At 40.4% G+C, this 22,068-nt stretch overlaps 2 protein-coding genes across 4 annotated transcripts; both read left to right on the top strand.

Annotated features, from left to right (window-relative positions):
• The first annotated feature begins 4 nt into the window (after positions 1-4).
• Positions 5-3,743, top strand: LOC100490079 (blastomere cadherin-like). The gene is made up of 4 exons (XM_002933682.5): positions 5-143; positions 1,411-1,525; positions 2,310-2,528; positions 3,577-3,743. The coding sequence occupies exons 1-3, from the start codon at positions 78-80 to the stop codon at positions 2,516-2,518; spliced, it is 390 nt and encodes a 129-aa protein (XP_002933728.2). The 5' UTR covers positions 5-77; the 3' UTR covers positions 2,519-2,528; positions 3,577-3,743.
• A 3,388-nt stretch (positions 3,744-7,131) lies between these two features.
• urah (urate (5-hydroxyiso-) hydrolase) lies at positions 7,132-13,341 on the top strand. Of its 3 annotated transcripts, XM_002933681.3 has the most exons (5): positions 7,145-7,252; positions 9,233-9,307; positions 11,573-11,709; positions 11,778-11,913; positions 13,123-13,341. In XM_002933681.3, exons 2-5 carry the CDS (start codon positions 9,293-9,295, stop codon positions 13,210-13,212), a joined length of 378 nt encoding a protein of 125 aa, XP_002933727.2. In that variant the 5' UTR covers positions 7,145-7,252; positions 9,233-9,292; the 3' UTR covers positions 13,213-13,341. The 3 variants fall into 3 exon arrangements, with proteins under 3 accessions (XP_004913646.1, XP_012817751.1, XP_002933727.2); XM_004913589.4 differs by lacking the exon at positions 9,233-9,307 and having other exon boundaries at positions 7,132-7,252; XM_012962297.3 differs by lacking the exon at positions 9,233-9,307 and having other exon boundaries at positions 7,136-7,240.
• Positions 13,342-22,068: the final 8,727 nt, after the last annotated feature.

Here is a 22,068-nt window from a genome sequence, read left to right as displayed (position 1 = left end):
CTGGGGCACTGGACAACAACTTCCTGTGAGGGGGGAAGCAAAGGAAGCAGTTTATAAATCTCCTCACTCGCTAAGGAATGCAATCCAGGATGCCTGCAAAAATATTCTTTTGCCAGCTGGCACTTTTGGTCATTCTGATCCAGGTAACACGAAGGGGACTGTGTGGGGGCCCTTCAACTGAGATGTGAGGGATATAAAATGACATTTGCTAATACTAACTTTGTTTGGGGGGTGGTTGCCTGTGTATCCTGAACAGCTATCAGCACAAAGATTGGGATCTGTTTACTAACTCATTTCTACCATATTTTGCACCAAAATTACTGTAGTTTCTATACTTACTAAAGTGAGAACTGGTGTTATTTGCACAAGCGTAACAGTTAATTTAAACATTATTTCATCAAAGCATAATTGAATGAATTGGATTGAATTGTTTTGGGGGGAAATGCATGTTTAAAAAAACAAACAAACAAACAAACAAAAAAAAACATGATTGAAAAAAATCACGTTAAAGCATAACTGAATATCATATCAATCATTTTCATTTGATTTGCTAATTATTAATGAATTAATGAATAATATATATTTACAGATATTATTCTTCCCCAGGTAGACCCACTAATGCACACAGATACAATTTCAGAAGTGATTGCAGGTTCTGGTGGTTTTTCTGGCCTTATTTCTGACCCTCTAACACACTTTAGTAAACGGTTGGGAATTTCATAACCTGATCGCCCTTGGTGTTTTGGCCACCTCTGTCCTTGGGTGGAGAAGAGCAGCATTAACAAAACCCTGTCTGTCTGTCACCACTTGTAATATAAATTAATGAAATTCTCCCTGCCTGACAAACATGTAGCTGTGGCAGGCAGACCTTTTCTCAAAATCTGGGAGTATTTTTGTCTGAATACTTTTGGTCAAAAATCTGTTCAGAGACAGTACCATTGGCCATACATTGTGTCTACCCTATAAATGGTGCTTCTGGCTGCTCCAAAGATAGGATTTGCTATAGGCGGGTAAAAGCCCTACTTATTTTCAGATTGTAAGAACAACAAGAATTGTCAGTATTTTAGCTAAAGCTTTTCTTTTTAGATGAAGTCACTGGGAACATTGCTTGAATTGCACACACTACATAGCAAGGCAAAGATAGGCTCAAGATGGTAGATAAATCTATGAAATGTCACTACTGCTTGTCTGTTCTGCATCACTCTCCTATGTCCAGTAGTCCTGCCTGCAGGCTTCTTTCAGCAGCAAGCTAATAATATTTCAGGGAGGTTGTTGATATACAAGGAAGCCGGACAGTCAGGGACAATATGTTGTGTATTAGTTATTGAGTTCTTTGTTTTCATTGCATGCTTCTTAATTTCTTCTTTTTAGGCCATATGAATAATCCATGTTATATTGCCTGTTTTCCAGGTTACACCAGGAATATCTGAGGAGCAGAAACAGTGTGAGGCTGGATTCAGTGAGCCACGCTACGCATTTTCGGTGATGAGAAAAGTACTAGAAAGGGGAAGAATCCTAGGAAAAGGTAGGCGCAAGGAAAATGTATAATGCTCAATTTCTACTCTGGGAAAGGAGAAGAAAAGATATAATGACTAGAGGGTGCCAATTTGTTAGGTATCCCCCCCCCTCCCACAGTGATTATAATTGTTTATCTGGGATCCTGGGAAGGTGCCCTTGCTTGCTGAAAACTGCAACGTGGTGGGATACTGATGTAGGCAGGTCATGTCTTCATCTTCTCCCTGCTTGTGCATCCCTATATAGCGCTGAGCCAGCTGTGCATGTGCAGTACAGCAGAAAGCTGGCTTTTTACTTTTTTACTCATGTACACATGTGCACAGTGCACATCAGCCAGGAGGGGTCCCTGGGAGACAGAACTCCTACTACTCCTACAGTAGTACCCTGGGCTGCTGCAGTTTTTGGTGAACAGAACCACTAGTCTCGAGTCTTAAATGAGCAATTTTAATAACTGGTGGGTGCCTAACAAAGTAGCACCTGTGGTAGTGCTGCCCTTACTTTTCTCATGTAATGGTGATAAATATACCCCTTAGTATCTTACTAAGTATATTAATAAAAAATTTGGCCCGCGACTTAGCCTGTGTTTTAGATTTTGGCCCCCTTATGTGATTGAGTTTGACAACCCTGGTCTAAATGTTTTAGTAGACAAGTTATGGTGATCCAAGTCATGGGAAAACCCTGATCTTGAAAAGGTCCCAAGCATTTCTCATAATAGATCCCGTATCTGTACTTACTGCTACATACATCACTTTGGTTGACTGCTGAATGCATCTTCCCATTTCTTTGTCCTTTAGTGAGATTTGATTCTTGTTCTGGAAGTTCTCGTTCCCTGTATTCACCTGAAGACACACGATTCCGTGTGCTCCCTGATGGGACAGTGTCTGTGAAGAGGCAGCTTACCCTCCATACTGGCTCAGTCAGCTTTGTGCTTAACACATGGGATAATGCAGGCAAGAAGCACTCTGTGCCTGTGTTTATCTGGAATGAGAGGGAACAGCAGTAAGGACCAGAAGGTAAACAAGAAACAAGCTTTTAGGTTTCATATCATAATCATAAAGCTCATTTATCAACCATGTCTTAAGACTTTTAGGTGGGAAGAAATTGTAACAAATTGATTTTCTTATGTGCATAATAATTTAGTCCTATTAGTTAAAATACCAAATGGACAGGGCTGGGCAATTCATATGATTTGGAGGGACCTCAGTGGGATGGCACAAGACTAAAGAAAACATCCATTAATCGTCTAGTGGGCAATGTAAAAATGCACTTATAGCTTAATTATTTTATGATAGGTGCCCTTTAAAGTTTTTTTTGGATGGGTCCAAATTTTTATCTGGGAGAAAGATTTTAGCTCCTATGTTTAGTTTAGAATTAATAATGTATTTCTTTTTTAAAATAAAAAAAAAAATCCTATATTATATAGGTGATATTTATTAGGTTGAAATCATCTGTGACTATAGAGATGCATGTGTTTCTGGCACAACTGCTAATTACCCACACTTTAAATCTTTTGGAGTGTAGGAAAATCTGCAGATGGGCCTAGCATGCACAATCACAGCAATCTGCCCCGTACACATCCGCCTGCCCAGTGGTATGCTTCCTCCTGTTCCTTGAGCCCCCCATGACTGTGGTGTCTGTTTCCTCTGTAGTTACAGCTCATTTACTAAAGCCCTTGCAGCTCTATGCACCATGCACCACATTAAAAATCTGGCAGAGAGTGCAGTGTTGTTGGCTAAAATACAACCCTGTGTTTAATACCTGCATTACTACAGGGCGCTCCTATGACTTGGGGGTCTAAATTATCTAGGCTGGATAATATGTGCTACCTACCCCCTATAAACATTGCACTGATGTAATCAGAGGAATGCACATCTCTTTGTGTTCAATTCTAGGATTACAAAGAGCTGCATCTTCAGACACAACCCACTAGCAGGGTGCATGTTCTAGAATCTAGATGCAGAGGGTTATTTATATCTATATACATTCTTTTCACCATGTAATTGGAATCTGATATAACTGTGAACACTACTCGTGAACACTGTTTGCTCTATATGATTTTAGGAGACCAGGCTTAACCAGTGAAGTATATGGAATCCAGAGGACAGCCAGTTGATGAGAGCAGAAATATAGAGGGCACGTTTGAATGGATGTTTTAATCAGGGCTTTGCTCTTTTGGGGACTAATACTGGAAACAATACAATATTAAAATCTTAATCAGATCAAAATTATATATTTTGTATAAGTTTTGTTTGTGTTGTGTGTTGTCATTTTTTATCATTTTTCAAATATTCCCAATCTTTTACCTTTTAACATAATCTAAATATATATATATATACATCTTTGATAAAGGCTGCGGAGGCAGCCGAAACATTAGATGTGGATTGAATAAACACCTTTTATTTCACCTAAGACCTGTGAGTGCGGGACATCTTCACTTGCTATTTTAAATCTATTGGGACTGCACCCAGGCATCGCTACTCTTTCTGTGACGTGAGTGCCTGTCTACAAGCCAAATATATATATATATATATATATATATAAAATAGAAAATAAAGAAGCCGCTCTCACAGGACTTATATAAAAAATGTAAATTTCTTTAATGTGATGGTGGACTACCACCATCACATTAAAGAAATTTTCATTTTTTATATAAGTCCTGTGAGAGCGGCTTCTTTATTTTCTATTTTGTTTCCTGTTTTTGGAGGCTGCACCCAGGCAGTTTTTGAGCTTTAAACGTGAGTGCTAGTGGTTTCTTTTTTCGTTATATATATATATATATATATATATATATATATATATATATATATATATATATATATAAAACTTTGTTTATTAAATATTCAGAATTGAACATTTTGTTGGTAGGGGCTGTTTACTTTTTGTAGGGTAGATACCCTAAGAAAGTATAAATTGTACAGCAGGTGAAGCTGAACTATAATAAATATTTTAATTACAAACACATTATCCCAAGTTACAATGCTACATAAATACTTTATAAAACATACATGTTCATTTACTAATGCAAGGTGCAGTGCAAAGCACAAAATCACCTCTGTTAAAATGCCATTCACAAAGGAAATTGTGACAATATATAAACAAAGGACAACTGAAACTCAAAATAGAGTTATACTAGAAATATTACATACAAATGCAGTTGCAGTAGCACAGATTTCTATGTAGTCAGTTGCATATAAAACCCTGTTCAGTTAAGGTATATGCATCAAAATGCACTCTCTGCATTTTGCAATTCTCTGTTGCAGGGTGCCCTCATGCACTGCACTTGCATGCAAAGAATCGGATACAGATGTCACTCTGACACCAAACATCAGAAATAACACCGACCAGACTGTAGTGCAATCGTGTCCGATTTACATCGAAGTGCGAGTACCATTGCTTTCATTTTGACACATTAGCCACAATTGCTTAAGGAGCAATGGCACCGGAATTTTGAGGAAAAACACTGCACTATGACAAAAGCATGGTCATCAGGCTTGAAATTGCACTTTGCCCACTGAACTTATGGTCATAAATGTTCCTCCCTTACAGTAAGGTTTCTGTACCAAGCCTTTAGTGGGGAGCATCTGTGCCTTTGGATATGCCCCAGTATCTCCCCATCTTCTTTTCCTCTTCATATTCAACACACTCTCTGTTCTGCCGACAGTTACCTGAGCTTGAGTTATCTTTTTGTATGTTACAGAATGGCTAATTCTAAGAAACTTTTCAATTGTTCTTTATTATCTATGTTATAGTTTTTCATTATTTGCCTTCTTCTTTCAACTCTTTTGGAAATGGGGATCACTGACCCCAGCAGCCAAAAAACTATTGCTCTGTGAGCCTACAGTTTTATTGTTACTCTTACTATTTATAAGTTTTACTATTCAGGCCCTATCCTATTCATATACCATCCAAACCACTCCCTGGTTGCTAAGGTAACTTGGACCCTAGCAACCAAATAGCTGCTGAAACTCAAAACTAGAGAGCTGCTGAACTAAAAATGAATTGAACAAATAATAAAAAATGAAGACCAATCACAAATTGTCTCAGAATATTACTCTCTACATCATACATACTAAATGTTAATTCAAAGGAGAAAACCCTCTTTAGACCAACTCAGAATATACAAAATCACAATACATGGCTGATAATTCAGATTCAAACATGCACAAACCAGTGAATCCTGTATCCGTGTTGATTAATTACATATACGACACGTATATGAAAAACCCCTTTAAACTCCAATCGAAGCTTGACATTTTAGAAACTGTTTCCTTCAGTTCACCTTTATTTCACGAATTGTGCTGCCATATAGTTTATTTATGTGCATTTCAGTGATGGGCTATGGGCAATGGGCTAATGTCAGCAAGTGCATATGGCTAGGAAATTTGGTTCTTTTAAATGAAGTTTAGTAAGATGCCAAAACTGAGTGCATTTACAGTATGGTAAAAATAGAGGGTGTTTGGGAAAATGGGAAAAATCTTAGAGATGACTGAACAGGAGGGAATAGGCATAGCAAGTAACTCTTCATGCCCTCATGTTGCCGTCGCTCGTCATTCTGCTCTATGACCACTAGAGGCCTCCCATCACACACATTTGCAATATCTAACAATGACCCTACTCCTGTAACCTCTTGTTATAGTGGCCGGCAAGACTTTGTAGAGCTGTTTAAAGATGCTTATCTATCTATCTGTCTATTTTGGGGTCCTGGCTATTTGACTTCCTGTTCTACTGTACCGGATAATATGGTATGCTTCATTGCTGCTTGACAAATCACAAGCACCCATCTTGAGGAGAATGTTAGGATGTCTGCCTTTTGTGAGCGCACTGACACCAGGCCAGGGCCTGCTGGGAATTTTCCAGGTATCCCGGTGAGCCACTGCAACACTGATCCTACACCAGGGATCCTCAGCCTTTTTTAACCCTGAGCCATACTCAAATGTAAAGAGAGTTGGGGAGCAACACAAACATGAAAAATGTTCCTGGGGGTGCCAAATAAGGGTTGTAATTGGCTATCTGGTAGTCCCTATGCGGACTGGCAGCCTACAGAGTGTTCAGTTTGTCATTACACCTGTTTTTTATGCAACCAAAATGTGCCTCCAAGCCAGGAATCTAAAAATAAGCACCTGCTTTGAGGCCACTGGGAGCAACATTGAAGGGGTTGGTGAGCAACATGTTGCCCCCGAGCCACTGGTTGGGGATCACTGTCTTAGGGCCTGGGCACGTGTGTTTTGGCTCTGCTTCTCTCAGCCGATGTCTTTTTTCTGCAGGCTGAGAGAAACTGATCCGCTCCCTTCTGCCTCTCTTTAATAACTGTATTGTCTATCACAGCTTCTGTGAATATATAAATGTGAACAGTCTTTTTTTTTTTTTTTAGTATTTAGACAAATCCATTCCTCTGTCTTTAGTGTGTGTAGTGTAAGCTGGGTGAAAGTGCAGTGTGCATGGGCTGTGTGCTTTTGGGACAGTGTGTGTGTATAGTGAGTGTACAGTGTGCCTCATTCCTCAGGTTGATGACCTCCTCCACAGAAACTGGAAAAAGCTGGCCAGGGGCCAATGAGCAGAATAGCAAACTTTGCTAGTTAGTCCTACATTGCACAGGGGGGGCTTAAGCTCAGTCCCCTCGGGGCACGTGAATTACAGAGAGCTAAAGTTCATTCTGTCTACTGTCACTGCAAGTATGAGCAGAGGCCGCCTGCAGCTTATTCAGCAGCACCTACACGGGACACCGGCAAGGGAGCAGGTAATGATACATCCAACACTTCACCTGGCAAATTCTAGGGTTACAAGGAAAGTGATTGCTAAGCTTACTCTCACAGAAAGAGAAATAGGTACTTGAGTACTCAAATGCTATGGTGCTATTTAAAGAGGGTCACATACATAGATGGTACTAGATAAACAGATGAGAGATAGATGATAGATACATTGATAGATAGAGAGATAGATAGATAGAAATAAATAAATAGAGAGAGAGATGATAGATAGATAGATAGATAGATAGATAGATAGATAGATAGATGATAGATAGATAGATAGATAAATAAATAGAGAGAGAGATTATAGATAGAAAGATAGATAGACAGACAGACAGACAGATGTTGAGAGAGAGAGAGAGATAGATACATAGAGAGAAAGAAAGAGATTGGCAAATATGATGGCATTGGAATCCTTTGCACATTAAAAAAGTACAAAGTAGTGACTGTACACTTTTCTGTATCTGACTGATCAGCCTACAGGCCCAACTACTGTATAAAGGCCTTCACAGAATATTGTTAAACATGGAATTGAATAGATGCTGCAGCTCATCACTGCACATGGTGACACACTGCATCAGCGGATAAAATTTTCAAACACATTTTATCTCCAGACTAACATCAGTGCTATAAAGATACAGGTCAGGATTGTCTGTTCAGCATACACATACAGCAATGTGAACATATTGCAGTGATTTATATTGAACTCAGTTTCACATTACAGTTCTGACTAATACAAAATGTTATTATACTTTGCAAAATAGTATACAGCAATTCATCTAAATATGGGACCCCTAAATATTTATCTGAATGATCCATTATTATTATTATTGTTATTATTATTTATATAGCGCCATCAATTTTTTGCAACTTACAGTTTGCAGTTACATTTAGATCATAATATTCAAATTAGCCTACTGCCTCTAAGTTGATAACTTCTTTCCCTAAAAATATTGTAACGTGAAAAAAATAATAGTTGTATATGCTGACTTTTCATTTAATGGCACACCTGTAGCAGCTATTTAATCCAACCAGGAAACCAAGTCAGATTTTGTACTTTCAGCAAACTTTAAAGGTCAAGGGAAGTCATACTCTCTGGGATGTGCCAGTTTACAAGGCACCCTGCAGTGATATAATTATTAAGCCTGGACCGTGGGCAGGTGCTCCTCTTCGCCAAAAACACACCGGCCCAGGGTACATTATATGTAAGCACTGTGGCACCATTAAAGATGAAGGGAAAGGAAGTCAGACATTTTACTGCACTAGTCCCAGACCACCAAAACAGGTGCCCAGAAAGCAAGGTAGTATCAATGCAGTTAAGGGCTGTGACACACAGGGAGATTAGTCGCCACATGAAAATCTCCCTTGTCACGGGCGACTAATCTCCCAGAAATGCAGTGAAAAGTTTCTTCTCAAGGCAACTTCCGCGACTTCAGCAAATTGCGGCGCCGCGTATGCCATCCCACCGGCGATTTACATTCTAGCCAGTGGGATGGCATTTCGGGGAAATTAGTCACCCGCGACAAGGGAGATTTGTCACGTGGCGACTAATCTCCCCATGTCACAGCCCTAATGGAACCCATGAGGGATTCATCAAAGATTATTATGTAGGTGCCCATGTAAAAGGTGCCCAGGGTAAGTGTGTTTTCCAAAGAGAAAAGCACTGGCCCAAGTTCCAAGGTAAGTCACTTCATTCACTGGGGAGATGGCGGTGTAACAATTTGTCACTCCTGCAGTGAACATGACTTTCCTTGTCTTTTAAATGGTTGACAACATGGCACCCGGATCATAGTATTACTGGTCTGCCAAACTGCACAACCAAATTTTGCCATGTATGGCCACATCCAGCTACAATGCTAAACACTGCTGGAGCTATAAATGGATTTTATACAGCTGTATATACAAATCCTGTGTTTCCAGGTGTGTATGGGTGCTGCACTCCCCTCCCTGTTATTTTGTTTTCAACACAGTGCCATCTGGGGGTTGCTCAATCATTACCAGGAAGTAAAGGAGGATTTTTCCAAAGCTGAATGCGAGAGTGTGCGGTGAGTCCTGAAACATCAGGTCTACTTTAGCAGCAGAGCTTTGTGGAACTGGAGTCGTAGAGTAGTAAAGTATAAGGATATAGGAGTAATGAGGGCCATAGTTGCATGTGCGTACTTGTTGTAGGAAGTGTGGGGTACAGATGTTTGCGTAGCACCTTGGAAGTAGGGGGGGCTATCAAATCAAATCCCTCCAAAAGCTTGCTGCTGGCACATGCAACTCTTTCCTTCAGCAGAACCATTGCAGGAATGGTGAAAGAAGAGGGTATTGCAAATGAACTATAACTCTCACTAGGCACAAGTGGTTATTAAACAGGAACAACAGATTTCTTGGCAATCTTAATGCAGGTAAAGACAGTACTTCACTTAGTACACTGGAGTCAAAGTAGACCAAATAGCTTTCCTGTATACAATGACAATGGAGAATAATGACAGTTGCCCTAGGCAACCCGGTCGCCCACCTCGGCCCTCCTCGTGAGCTGGCCCTCATGCACAGTTCTTTTGTGGGAATCATTGCCCCCGCCGTGTAATGACAAGCTGCTGAAGGACCCGAATCGGCAGCTTAAATGTGCCTGTGTATGGCCACCTTAAGGACTAAACCCATTGTATTCCACAGAGCTGGTCTGTTATCTGCTATGTACTGTAACCTGTGCCTTTTATAATTTTTTCCAGCTTAAATGGCTGCTTCCATGGCTACACAGCAGCTTATTTATATAAATTATAGTAGTGTCTCTGACACTAATCTGAAGCAAACACACAACTTTTAACAATGCAGGGCAACAGTATATTGTATTTTAAGTACTGGTACTTTTTGCAGTTATTTAGTGCACAAAAGTGTTTATTTCAAACAATTGTATTAGCATTACAGTTTAAAGCTCCAGGCAAAAAAATTGGTCTGGGGAAATTTGGAGGATTCCCAAACATTAAAATTTGATGTCCATTTGGAAGATTAATTAAATATATTGGCCAGTTTAATCAATTTTGATAAATAATATTGATATTTACCATTGTCCAAAGACCCAGATCAGCCCCCTCCAAAAAAAAAAAAAAAATATATGGTCTGCTATGCCATAATGCCATAGAGAACCATGGGTAATGATAATTTTTTTTTTTCAAGTGAATGTATTCAGTATTGATATTTATTATTTCCACTTTCCTGGAAATGGGAACAAGCTTTCTATGGTGATAAAAGTCAATTCAGTTTAAATCTGTCAATTTCTTTCAGAGCCAACCATTGCCTTAATAAATTCCAAACACCATGGATAAAAAAAAGCCTTCTTAAGGGTCCATTAATGCCTCATTTGTGTCAAGGTAAACTGAAATTGTAAATTTAGCCATACAAGGGCAGATTTAAAGGAGAAAGGTAAAAACTAAGTAAGCTTTATCAGAAAGGTCTATGTAAATACAGCCATAAGCACTCACAGAAACGCTGCACTGACTTCTCTGAAAAAAGATTAATTGTGTCTGTGAAGCTGAGATCCGCTCGCTCTTTCCTGCTCCCCCCTCCCTCAAGAATGCTAAGAACTCACTCCCCCCCTTAGGAATGTGGATCTGAGCCAATCAGCAGGAAGCTGACTCATAGTCTAACTAACTGAGAATGTTCACTTGGTCTGCATGTCTGTGCAGGAGTGAGGCATTATGGGAACTTTCTTTACACAGCTCAGCGTTTTTCCTTACTGTTTGGCTTCTGATCCTCTGAACGGGATAAATATGGGGAGACTTAAGGGCACTATTGAGACAACTGAAGGTATGCCTGCAGCTTGAGATTAACTCTTTACTAGCCTTTCCTTCTCCTTTAAATCCTTTAGACCCATTTGGCAGCTAATCTGCCCATGTATAGGGGACCGCCAATGGGCTTCCCTGATCAATATCTGCCCAAAAATTGGCTAGGTATCGATCGTACAGGTTTGAGTTTCCTGTTGGATCAGGACATAGACATAGAGTTTGATGTCACTTGCAAATACAGATATATGCATTCCCTGTATTTATACAGATTTATTATCTAGAATACTTTGAGCAGTGCTTCTAAAGGCTTCTTAATACATTTAAATATGAAACAAACCAAGTAGTATTGTTTTGCTACCAATATGGGTTCATTTATCCTTGCTGGGATCAAGTACAAGGTACTGTTTTATTATTACAGAGAAAAAGCCTGAAATACATCTTGGTTTCTGCATGATGGATCCCATACCTGTACAAATTATCTACTTGGTTCACCCACAGGATTGCAAGTATTTACTGAATATCAACAACTTTTTTTTTTTTCAGGGGATGTCGGCAGCTAGTGTCAGTCAGCTAACAACTCATGTCCTGAACGTTTCAGAGGGGATCCCTGCTAAGGGTCTAACACTGAGCCTGTCAAGGCATGATGTCTCCCAAGGGAAATGGTTGCAACTAAGTAGAAGGTAAGCCCCTTTTTAATAAGTAAATGCCTTATCACAGTTCCCCCACTTATCACATGCTCCCCCCACAGTGTTACTAATGAAGATGGCCGCTGCCCAGGGCTCTTGCGTGGAGAGGGTTTATGTGCAGGCACTTACCAGCTGCGCTTTGATACTGGGGATTACTGGAAGCAAATGCACAAGGAAAGCTTCTACCCTTATGTTGAGGTAAGTGTGCCAGAATAACAAAGGCAAAAACCATCCTATACTTTTAATAGTATCAAAATGGTGCCTTTCAGACATTAGTGCTAGGATGTGAACTCAAAGGCAAGCACCATACAAAGACCATATAAAATTAGATATACAGATATACAGTATGAGATGTATCAGATATATGAGATATATGAGATGTACAGATATAGCCATACAAAGTAGAAATTAATTATAAAAAAATCCATTAAGATATAACTGACTTGCACCTTATTATCAAGTCATGTGTACTCTACCACACCAATGGCTGTATTATTGCAATCTCAATTTACAGTGATTAACTCATTAATAATGTACTCACCAATTATATATGAATTTTAAAGCTTGAAAAAACTGGGCAATATTTTGTGACAGGCATGATGTCATAGCGGCACACCCCATCATCACGGCTCCACTGACATCACCGATCTGCCCCTTTGTCCAGATTTTATTGCTGGCAAATGTGCCAACCCTAATCTATTATCAGGAATGTTGGGGCTTGGGGTTTTCCAGATAAGAGATCTTTCTGTGTTTTGGATCAAAAAAGTTGACATGCCACCAATATGGTTCATGCAACTTAATTAGGATAACTGAGTTAGGGGGGTTCAATGGGTACTGGGGCTTGGGTGGGGAGTGGGTGGATTTTAGATAGGGTTTTGACAGAATGAATGTGACCCAGGTAGATCAGGGGCATGATTAAACATACACAGGCATTTTATTTTTTTTCACTGGGGCTCTATTTTACTTGTGGCAGTAGGCCAGTTAAATGGGCCCCATGGCAGGTTAGGCTCTGCTAACTTAGAGGCCCAGTGATTCCTGATAGCAGCTAAGTGTTGCACTCAGCACAATCATTGCAGCCTGGCGTCAAAAAATGCAAATACCAAAGAAAACAAAAACAAAATTAGTTGGACCTTATTTTTTTTAAAAATAAAAAGCACTCCTGAAATGTATATTACACGTTTTATTGAAGTGTATTTGAATAGGATATGTAATGGAAGGAGATTAAAGAAACAATGCCAAATAAAAGTTCTGAAAAAAGGGATCCAAAAATTAAAAAAACAAATGAAATTTAGAGAAAGTCCTGCTTTGGGGCCCAAATCTGGGGAGCTTAAAATTCTGCATGAAACTGTGGTGAACTTTACCCTCAGACTGAAGATGTAGTGCAATTTGTGTTCTTTCTCCATACAGATCGTATTTACCATCACAGACCAGAAGCAGAAATACCACGTGCCTCTGCTGCTCAGTCCCTTTTCTTACACCACCTACAGGGGCAGTTAAGGAGCTACTCTTCCTATGATGTCTTGCAGATATTTCAGTATTAACCAGCATTGACTAAGCTGAATCCAAAATAACTCCAAGTATTTTTGAGCTATATTTCTTCAAATAAAATACAAGCTTTCATTGTTATTGTTATTTTTGGCCTTAAGATCTTAAAGAATTCTAGACAACCATGCGGTATGCCCCTAAACAGTTACTCATCAGCTCTAGAGCGTGAACACTTCACTTTTAGGGCTTGTACTCACGATTGTTTCTTCCTGCGGCCCCCTGTGGTGACATTCTCCCACACATCCTTTTTTTCTGTATGAGGCTGCACTAACACAGGCACCTAACACACCAAATTCACTATTTTGGGATGCGGCCAAACTCAAAATCCTTTGTAAAAGATTTGCAAATTAGGCTAAGGAAGGGTTAAAGAAAATGGTGTGCTGTGGGCAGTTAAAAATGTTCAACTTTTATGTTTATTTCCCTATTACCTGTGGAACCACAGGTAATAATGCTTGTGCGTACAAGCCCAAAAAGAAGGGTCTATACATTGCAGGACTAATTAGTAATTATTAGTAATAATTATTATACAGTGGTGTGAAAAACTATTTGCCCCCTTCCTGATTTCTTATTCTTTTGCATGTTTGTCACACTTAAATGTTTCTGCTCATCAAAAAACTTTAACTATTAGTCAAAGATAACATAATTGAACACAAAATGCAGTTTTTAAATGAAGGTTTACATTATTTAGGGAGAAAAAAAACTCCAAATCTACATGGCCCTGTGTGAAAAAGTGATTGCCCCCCTTGTTAAAAAATAACTTAACTGTGGTTTATCACACCTGAGTTCAATTTCTGTAGTCACCCCCAGGCATGATTACTGCCACACCTGTTTTAATCAAGAAATCACTTAAATAGGAGCTACCTGACACAGAGAAGTAGACCAAAAGCACCTCAAAAGCTACACATCATGCCAAGATCCAAAGAAATTCAGGAACAAATGAGAACAAAAGTAATTGAGATCTATCAGTCTGGTAAAGGTTATAAAGCCATTTCTAAACCTTTGGGACTCCAGCGAGCCACAGTGAGAGCCATTATCCACAAATGGCAAAAACATGGAACAGTGGTGAACCTTCCCAGGAGTGGCCGGCCGACCAAAATTACCCCAAGAGCGCAGAGACAACTCATCCGAGAGGCCACAAAAGACCCCAAGACAACATCTAAAGAACTGCAGGCCTCACTTGCCTCAATTAAGGTCAGTGTTCATGACTCCACCATAAGAAAGAGACTGGGCAAAAACGGCCTGCATGGCAGATTTCCAAGGCGCAAACCACTTTTAAGCAAAAAGAACATTATGGCTCGTCTCAATTTTGCTAAAAAACATCTCAATGATTGCCAAGACTTTTGGGAAAATACCTTGTGGACCGACGAGACAAAAGTTGAACTTTTTGGAAGGTGCGTGTCCCGTTACATCTAGCGTAAAAGTAACACAGCATTTCAGAAAAAGAACATCATACCAACAGTAAAATATGGTGGTGGTAGTGTGATGGGCTGGGGTTGTTTTGCTGCTTCAGGACCTGGAAGGCTTGCTGTGATAGATGGAACCATGAATTCTACTGTCTACCAAAAAATCCTAAAGGAGAATGTCCGGCCATCTGTTTGTCAACTCAAGCTGAAGCGATCTTGGGTGCTGCAGCAGGAGAATGACCCAAAACAAACCAGCAAATCCACCTCTGAATGGCTGAAGAAAAACAAAATGAAGACTTTGGAGTGGCCTAGTCAAAGTCCTGACCTGAATCCTATTGAGATGTTGTGGCATGACCTTAAAAAGGCGGTTCATGCTAGAAAACCCTCAAATAAAGCTGAATTACAACAATTCTGCAAAGATGAGTGGGCCAAAATTCCTCCAGAGCGCTGTAAAAGACTCGTTGCAAGTTATCGCAAACGCTTGATTGCAGTTATTGCTGCTAAGGGTGGCCCAACCAGTTATTAGGTTCAGGGGGCAATTACTTTTTCACACAGGGCCATGTAGGTTTGGATTTTTTTTCTCCCTAAATAATAAAAACCCTTATTTAAAAACTGCATTTTGTATTTACTTGTGTTATCTTTGACTAATAGTTAAATGTGTTTGATGATCAGAAACATTTTGTGTGACAAACATGCAAAAGAATAAGAAATCAGGAAGGGGGCAAATAGTTTTTCACACCACTGTACATGTGCTGCATGATTGCATAGAAATTAGTGTAGCCTGTAACATGTATAAGATCTAATTAGAAATCAGCTAAGCAAAATGAACATGTTGCTATTGACCTAATTTGCATTGTAAATTAGCTACTGATTAACCATTACCCTTTTCTTATTAAAGTTAAATAAAATTAGATTTATTCAACATTGAGATTCTATGCAGCAGCTCAGAGCACACACAGCAAGTGCAAGGATGCCAGGCACACGGAGATGACCATCTGAGAACAGACAGATTTGGCGCTAACGGGGACATTTTGAAGGGATGAATCTTGTTTGTCATAAGCCTGAAGTACCTTTTAAGTAATGAGCCACATTCAAATGTAAAAAGAGTTGGAGAGCAATACATGCATGCAAAAAGTTCCCGTGTGCCAAATATGGTTCCTGGGGGGTGCCAAATATATGCTGTAATTACAGTAGCTGTTGGTAGCACCTATGTGGACTAATAGCCTATAAGAGTCTCTGTTTGGCAGTACTCATGGTTTTATTGCAACTAAAGTTTGCCTTCAAGACAGGAATTCAAAAATAAGCACCTGCTTTGATGCCACTGGGAGCAACATCCAATAGGTTGGTGAGCACCATGTTGCCTTTGAGCCACTGGTTTGGGATCATTGCTCAAGGTTATGCTTAGAAAATGTAATCTCTTGCTTAATCCACTGTTTTAGTTCTCATTTAATTTGTTTTGATTTCCTGATAATGATAAAAGGGGCAACTCACACTCAATCAAATTACTACATATAAAGAAACCTTAAATAATTACTTTTTTTTGTTACTTTCTACTTTTTTCCTACACGCCGCCCTTCACCAATGGTTTAAATAAGGCCCCCAACATTGCCTGCCCATCTTTTTTTTTCTTTTTTTAATGAAGTTACAGCTAGGCAGAGAAGGCATAGAGAGACATTCAGCATTCATTTATGCAGTGATTACAGGCAGTGGGTAAATGGAGTGCTCATTGGCCATTTATGCAATCATTTTACAGGCATTAAAATGCAGGTGCCATAGTGTGTCATGGAATGCTTAGAGCCACAATAAGTCATAAAATAGTGAGGACCAATGTTTCTGTCTCCTGGTGGACATTGTGCACCTCTGATGCTGCTGTTCCAAACATGGAAAAGGGCGTGTTTTTTGTAAAATGGCCATGGTATTTATGAGAGTGGCTTAAAATGTTTTTCCTCACTACACGTGGCACATCATTATTGCTTTTATTTTTTGGTATAAGTAGTAGGTATACATCTGACAGCCAGAGGGTGCTTTATTAGTCCTCTGAGGAGGAGCCCCCTGAACTTTACTTACGCCAATGCCCCCCACCTGCCTCTCTTGGTTCCTGCCGTAATGTACAGATGAAGCGCAGGTTTTCCCAAAACTTAACTAGTTACAAGATAACACAGGCTATCCTGTTGTGTTATCTCGTGCCATCTCCCTGCTGTGTCAGGGGAAAAAAAGCCTTCTTAGGCTGTTATTCTGTTTTCAGACAGCAGGTGGTGCCTGGAAAGTAACGTGAATGTGCACAGTAGGGGGTCCATTTTGACACCAGACTTCTCCAGCCTTATCTTTTTTCTGGAATGTGGGAAGTGCTAAGAGTGATTAAGATTACCCCCTGGTAAAAGCAAATAGAGCACTAGTCTCTCCTGTGGGTAATTACACACTGGGCTGTTTCTGGGCAAATCCAGTTGGTACAACGTGTATCAGGCGCCAGGGCCGGATTTCTTTCTGAGGCGCCCCGAGGCCGCCCCTGTAGGTGTCCCCCTCTGCGCATGCGCGAACGCGCCTTTAAACTCCCATACGGAGCAGTGGGGAGAGGTCCCGACTGCTCCGTATGGGAGCCAAATTGAAAAATTTTTCTGGCGGCTGGGCCGCCCCTAAACTTCTGCCGCCCTAGGCCCGGGCCTTTGTGGCCTCTCCACAAATCCGGGCCTGTCAGGCGCATAATCATATATTTTTAATACTGTAGTTTGGCATTTTTCCCTCCTCTTTTCACATTATGCAATTTTGTTTTCCTCAATCATTTAACTATTAGAGCTCCCAGATCCCTGCAAAGAATGGGCCCAGACAATACATAAGTTCCCCTTTCTCTGTAATAATAAAACAGTACCTGTACTTGATCCCAACTAAGATATAATTACCCCTTATTGGGGCAGAACAGCCCTATTGGGCTTATTTCATGGTTAAATGATTCCCTTTTCTCTGTAATAATAAAACAGTACCTGTACTTGATCCCAACTAAGATATAATTACCCCTTATTGGGGCAGAACAGCCCTATTGGGTTTATTTCATGCTTAAATGATTCCCTTTTCTCTGTAATAATAAAATAGTACCTGTATTTTATACTGGTTTTTTTTGTGGTTAGGATGGTTTTGAGAGAGGGCCATTTGTATAACTCAGCCTGCAGCCTTGTGCCTTTATATGGGCACAGAACCCCTCATTGACTTCCAAAACCCTTATCATTTACAGTAGGGGGTACATTATCCCTTATAATATACGAGGCCTGCAGCTTTGTACCTTTATCACAGAATGCCTCCAATATCCCTTTTAATACATAAGAGATTATTACAGCCATGTTTTTCATTTATATTTATTAAGGTTATGGCCACAGGCAGTGACAGCAGCTTTGGACAAGTATAAATGATAAATAAAGCAGACATTATCAATAGTTAAGAAATATATCTTTCCACAACTTGGGACAACCTATCTGTACTGAACCCAGTGAGTTTCTTACGCCCTGTAGGCAACACTGACACCCAACACTGCACCACACCATACCTCCCAACATTTAAAAATTAAAAAGAGGGACAAAAGTATATGCCGCGCTAAGTGATGCAATTTTTTTGACCACGCCCCTCTGACCACACCCACATTACAAAACACCCCCATTTTCCATGGTTGGAATGGCAGCATCAGACACACCAAGTGCACTAGTGTTTTAACTCTTTTACTGCCAACGACGTATGGCATACGTCGTGGCAGTAAAAGGGCTTAAATGCCAACGACGTGTCCCATACTTCCTTGGCATTTAAGCGCAGCTCTCTGCAGCGGCGGCATGTGCCGCCGCTGCAGAGAGCTTCTATCCATGACAGCCCCCCTGGGCAACGTACCAGGGGGGCTGTCATGAGGGTCCTGCAAGACGTTCGCTCGCAGGACCCTCCAGGAAGCAGCAGACGCAATCGCATCACGTCTCCTGCTTCCTCCTTACCCCCTGCCGGCTGGCCCACTGAAGAGGAGGCGATCGGGTCTTCAGGACAGGTAAGAACTTTTTTTTTTTTTTCATTTAAACACTTACACACACACTTACACACACACTTACATACATTTATACACACTTACATACATTTACACACACTTACAGCACACATTTTAGCAGTTTTTTATTCATTTTTCACACTTTTATACACTTATTTACACTCATATACACACTTACACACTATAACAAAACTTTTACACATGTACACACATGTATACACAAACACTTTGGTTTTTGTTTTGTTTTTTTTTTCATTTTGCCACTTTGTTTTTAGTTTCTTTTACCCAAAAACTGTTTATTTTGACAGCGTGACTATTGGATCAGATATTCTGACCACTAATTACACTGTCATGTGACTTATTTTGTTGTTTCACTGATTTGCACAATTTTTGTGGTTTTATCGCATTTTATCCCTGTATAAGTGTTCCTAATCTGTTTTTAGCGTAGCTTTGCCAGGTGTAACTTTGGTGTACAAAAATAACTTTGCCTATTTTGAATTCATCAGAATGTGTACTTTCCAAAAATATATGGTTTCCTGGGGCTCTCTGTATAGTTAGGGGGGGGGTTACGGCACATAATACGCTGTCAGGGGGCTCTGTGTGCAAAAGCTGAGTTGGCAGGCGAGAAATCCTTATGCGCTATTTTCATTTTGGGGTCAGTACACACCGCAGACTTTGGTATATCTATGCATATTGGGCATCAAACTGTTCAGTAGACCTCTGGTGTTCCTATTTGGGGTGACTTGCCTTTGTCCGCAAGAAATTGTGTGAGATAAATGCGGCAAATTGCAACATTTTTAGGCGATTTTCTGAAATGTCATAAAAACCAATAACTTTAGGAAAGCTTTGCAGATTGGTACTTTGGTGTAGAAAGGACTCTTTACCCTTGTTGGATTTGTCAGAATGTGTACTTTCCAAAAATATATGGTTTTGTGGGGGTCTGTGTATAGTTAGGGGAAGTTTCGGCACATAATACACTGACAGGGGGCTCTGTGTGCAAAAGCTGAGCTGGCAGGCGAGAAATCCTTATGCGCTATTTTCATTTCGGGGTCAGTACATACCGCAGACTTTGGTATATCTATGCATATTGGGCATCAAACTGTTCAGTAGGCCTCTGGTGTTCCTATTTGGGGTGATTTGCCTTTATCTGATCTTTATCAAGAAATTGTGAGAGATAAATGCGGCAAATTGCAACATTTTTATGCGATTTTCTAAATGTCATATAAATCTGCAAACTTAGGAAAGCTTTACAGCTTGGTACTTTGGAGCAAAAAGAAATGTTTACCCATTATAGATTCGGGGGGATGTGTACTTTCCAAAAAATATATGGCTTTCTGGGGTGAGCGTACTTTTTTTGTAGCATTATCCCACATAAAGGATGTAAATGTGTTGATTTTGCAGGAGCTGAAATTATACATCATATGGGGGTATATTCCCATTGGGGCCCCTACATGCCACATACTTAGCTAAACCTTTACATATTGGGCATCAAACTGTTCAGTGGACCCCTGGCGTTCATATTTAGGGTATTTTATTTGGTTACTTTATGACCTGTAGGAGATAAGATACTATAGACTGGAAGTTTTGAAGCAATTTTTAAAAAAAATCACAAATTTTGATAAAAACCAATAACTTTAGGAAAGCATTGCGACTTGATAGTTTGGAGCAGACAGACAGTTCTGCCTATTCTGTATTCCCCAGAATCTGTTCTTTCCAAAAATGTACAATTTTCTGGGATAAACCTTCTGTTAGTGGAAATTTTGTCCTTGAAATCTAAGGTATGCCGCTTTCTGGAGCAGTGCTTTGGTAATGTACTGCTGGGAGTTTTTGAGAAATCTCCATAAAACTATATATATTTGGTATTGGCACGTTCAGGAGACATGGGACTTTCCAAATCAGTTGTATATTCGTGCATAAAATAATTTTTGTTTCTAGTATGTGTGTTTATATTATGGAAAATTTTATTTTTTTTTGCATTTGTAGACATTTAGAAGCCTATATCTTGTTACAGAATTGGAATTACACAAAAATTCTACCATATTTTGAAAGCTTAGGTTGTTCTGAAAAAAACGATATATTGTTTTCCTGGGTAAACTAAAAGTCCCCCCGAGGAAAGGCCCCTAAAGTGAAACAGTGCAAAATGTTCAAAAACTGTCTGGCAATACAAGTTCCGCTTTGACCAAAACAGCTGGCAGTAAAAGGGTTAATAGCTGGCATCATAAATCATGAGCTGCCCTTGAAAATACAAAAAGGAGGAGGCCAGGACGCGCCTGTGGCCATCAATGGTCCTTCATAGTTCAATTCCCTTGGTGCGTCTGCCTCTATCAATGGGGCTCAATGCTGATACCATTTCTGATACATGCCCTACCTAAGGCATCAGCTTTGAGACCCAAGGAAGCTCAGCTGCCAGGGCGGGACTCAAACTCCAAACCTTACGGGGTAGGAATCGAACTCCAAAGCCAACGGGGCAGGAATCGAACTCCACACCCGGCGATGTAAGGGCGTGCGCTCTACCACTTCGCTATCCTTCCTCCTCCCACTTGTAACATGTTTCTTCGTAATCTTGTCTTCTGCATATTGGCGGTTGGTGTATCCTAACCGACTGACTGAAACACTCAGGGTTAGAGCCTGCTGCTTGCCCCAAGCCCTATATAACTAGGGGGGCTGTTATAGTAGGGGGGAATGAATCCTCCATTTATCAACATTCTCTGGGGGGGAATGAATACAAGGGTATAAGTTTTACCCCCGGGGCAAGAGAGGTCCCCAAATTTGCCCCATTGACTTATGATGGGGATTTTGGCAAATAACTAGTTTGTCGTAGACCCATGAATGAGGTGTCAAACCGTGCAGCTTATTCTGGAATGGGGTGCTATAACTTTTCTGAGGGGTGGGCGGTTAATTGCCCCAGCAGGGGGCAATTATCCGCCCATAGACTTAACATTGAGACCAACTTTGATTGAGTCCCGCACCGTTTTTCGTAGACCCATGAATGAGGTGTCAAACCGTACAGCTTATTCGGGAATGGGGTGCTATGCCTTTTCTGAGGGGTGGGCGGTTAATTGCCCCAGCAGGGGGCAATTAACCACCGTTTGTCGTAGACCCATGAATGAGGTGTCAAACCGTGCGGCTTATTCGGGAGTGGGGTGCTATGACTTTTCTGAGGGGTGGGCGGTTAATTGCCCCAGCAGGGGGCAATTATCTGCCCATAGACTTAACATTGAGACCAACTTTGACTGAGTCCCGCACCGTTTTTCGTAGACCCATGAATGAGGTGTCAAACCGTGCAGCTTATTCGGGAATGGGGTGCTATGACTTTTCTGAGGGGTGGGCGGGTAATTGCCCCAGCAGGGGGCAATTAACCACCGTTTGTCGTAGACCCATGAATGAGGTGTC

Source organism: Xenopus tropicalis, chromosome 4 (assembly GCF_000004195.4).
Source record: "Xenopus tropicalis strain Nigerian chromosome 4, UCB_Xtro_10.0, whole genome shotgun sequence".
In the NCBI taxonomy this organism is placed as follows: domain Eukaryota; kingdom Metazoa; phylum Chordata; class Amphibia; order Anura; family Pipidae; genus Xenopus; species Xenopus tropicalis.
This window is presented reverse-complemented; position numbering and strand designations above follow the sequence as displayed.

What these genes read in the sequence shown, in the direction of transcription:
- LOC100490079 (XM_002933682.5), top strand. Translation starts at nt 78, where the DNA reads ATGCAATCCAGGATGCCTGCAAAAATATTCTTTTGCCAGCTGGCACTT. An exon ending in TTTTGGTCATTCTGATCCAG is followed by an intron (nt 144 to 1,410) that starts GTAACACGAAGG and finishes CCTGTTTTCCAG; the next exon opens with GTTACACCAGGAATATCTGA. An exon ending in GGGAAGAATCCTAGGAAAAG is followed by an intron (nt 1,526 to 2,309) that starts GTAGGCGCAAGG and finishes TTTGTCCTTTAG; the next exon opens with TGAGATTTGATTCTTGTTCT.
- urah (XM_004913589.4), top strand. Translation starts at nt 7,190, where the DNA reads ATGAGCAGAGGCCGCCTGCAGCTTATTCAGCAGCACCTACACGGGACA. An exon ending in TGGTTGCAACTAAGTAGAAG is followed by an intron (nt 11,710 to 11,777) that starts GTAAGCCCCTTT and finishes CTCCCCCCACAG; the next exon opens with TGTTACTAATGAAGATGGCC. An exon ending in GCTTCTACCCTTATGTTGAG is followed by an intron (nt 11,914 to 13,122) that starts GTAAGTGTGCCA and finishes TTCTCCATACAG; the next exon opens with ATCGTATTTACCATCACAGA.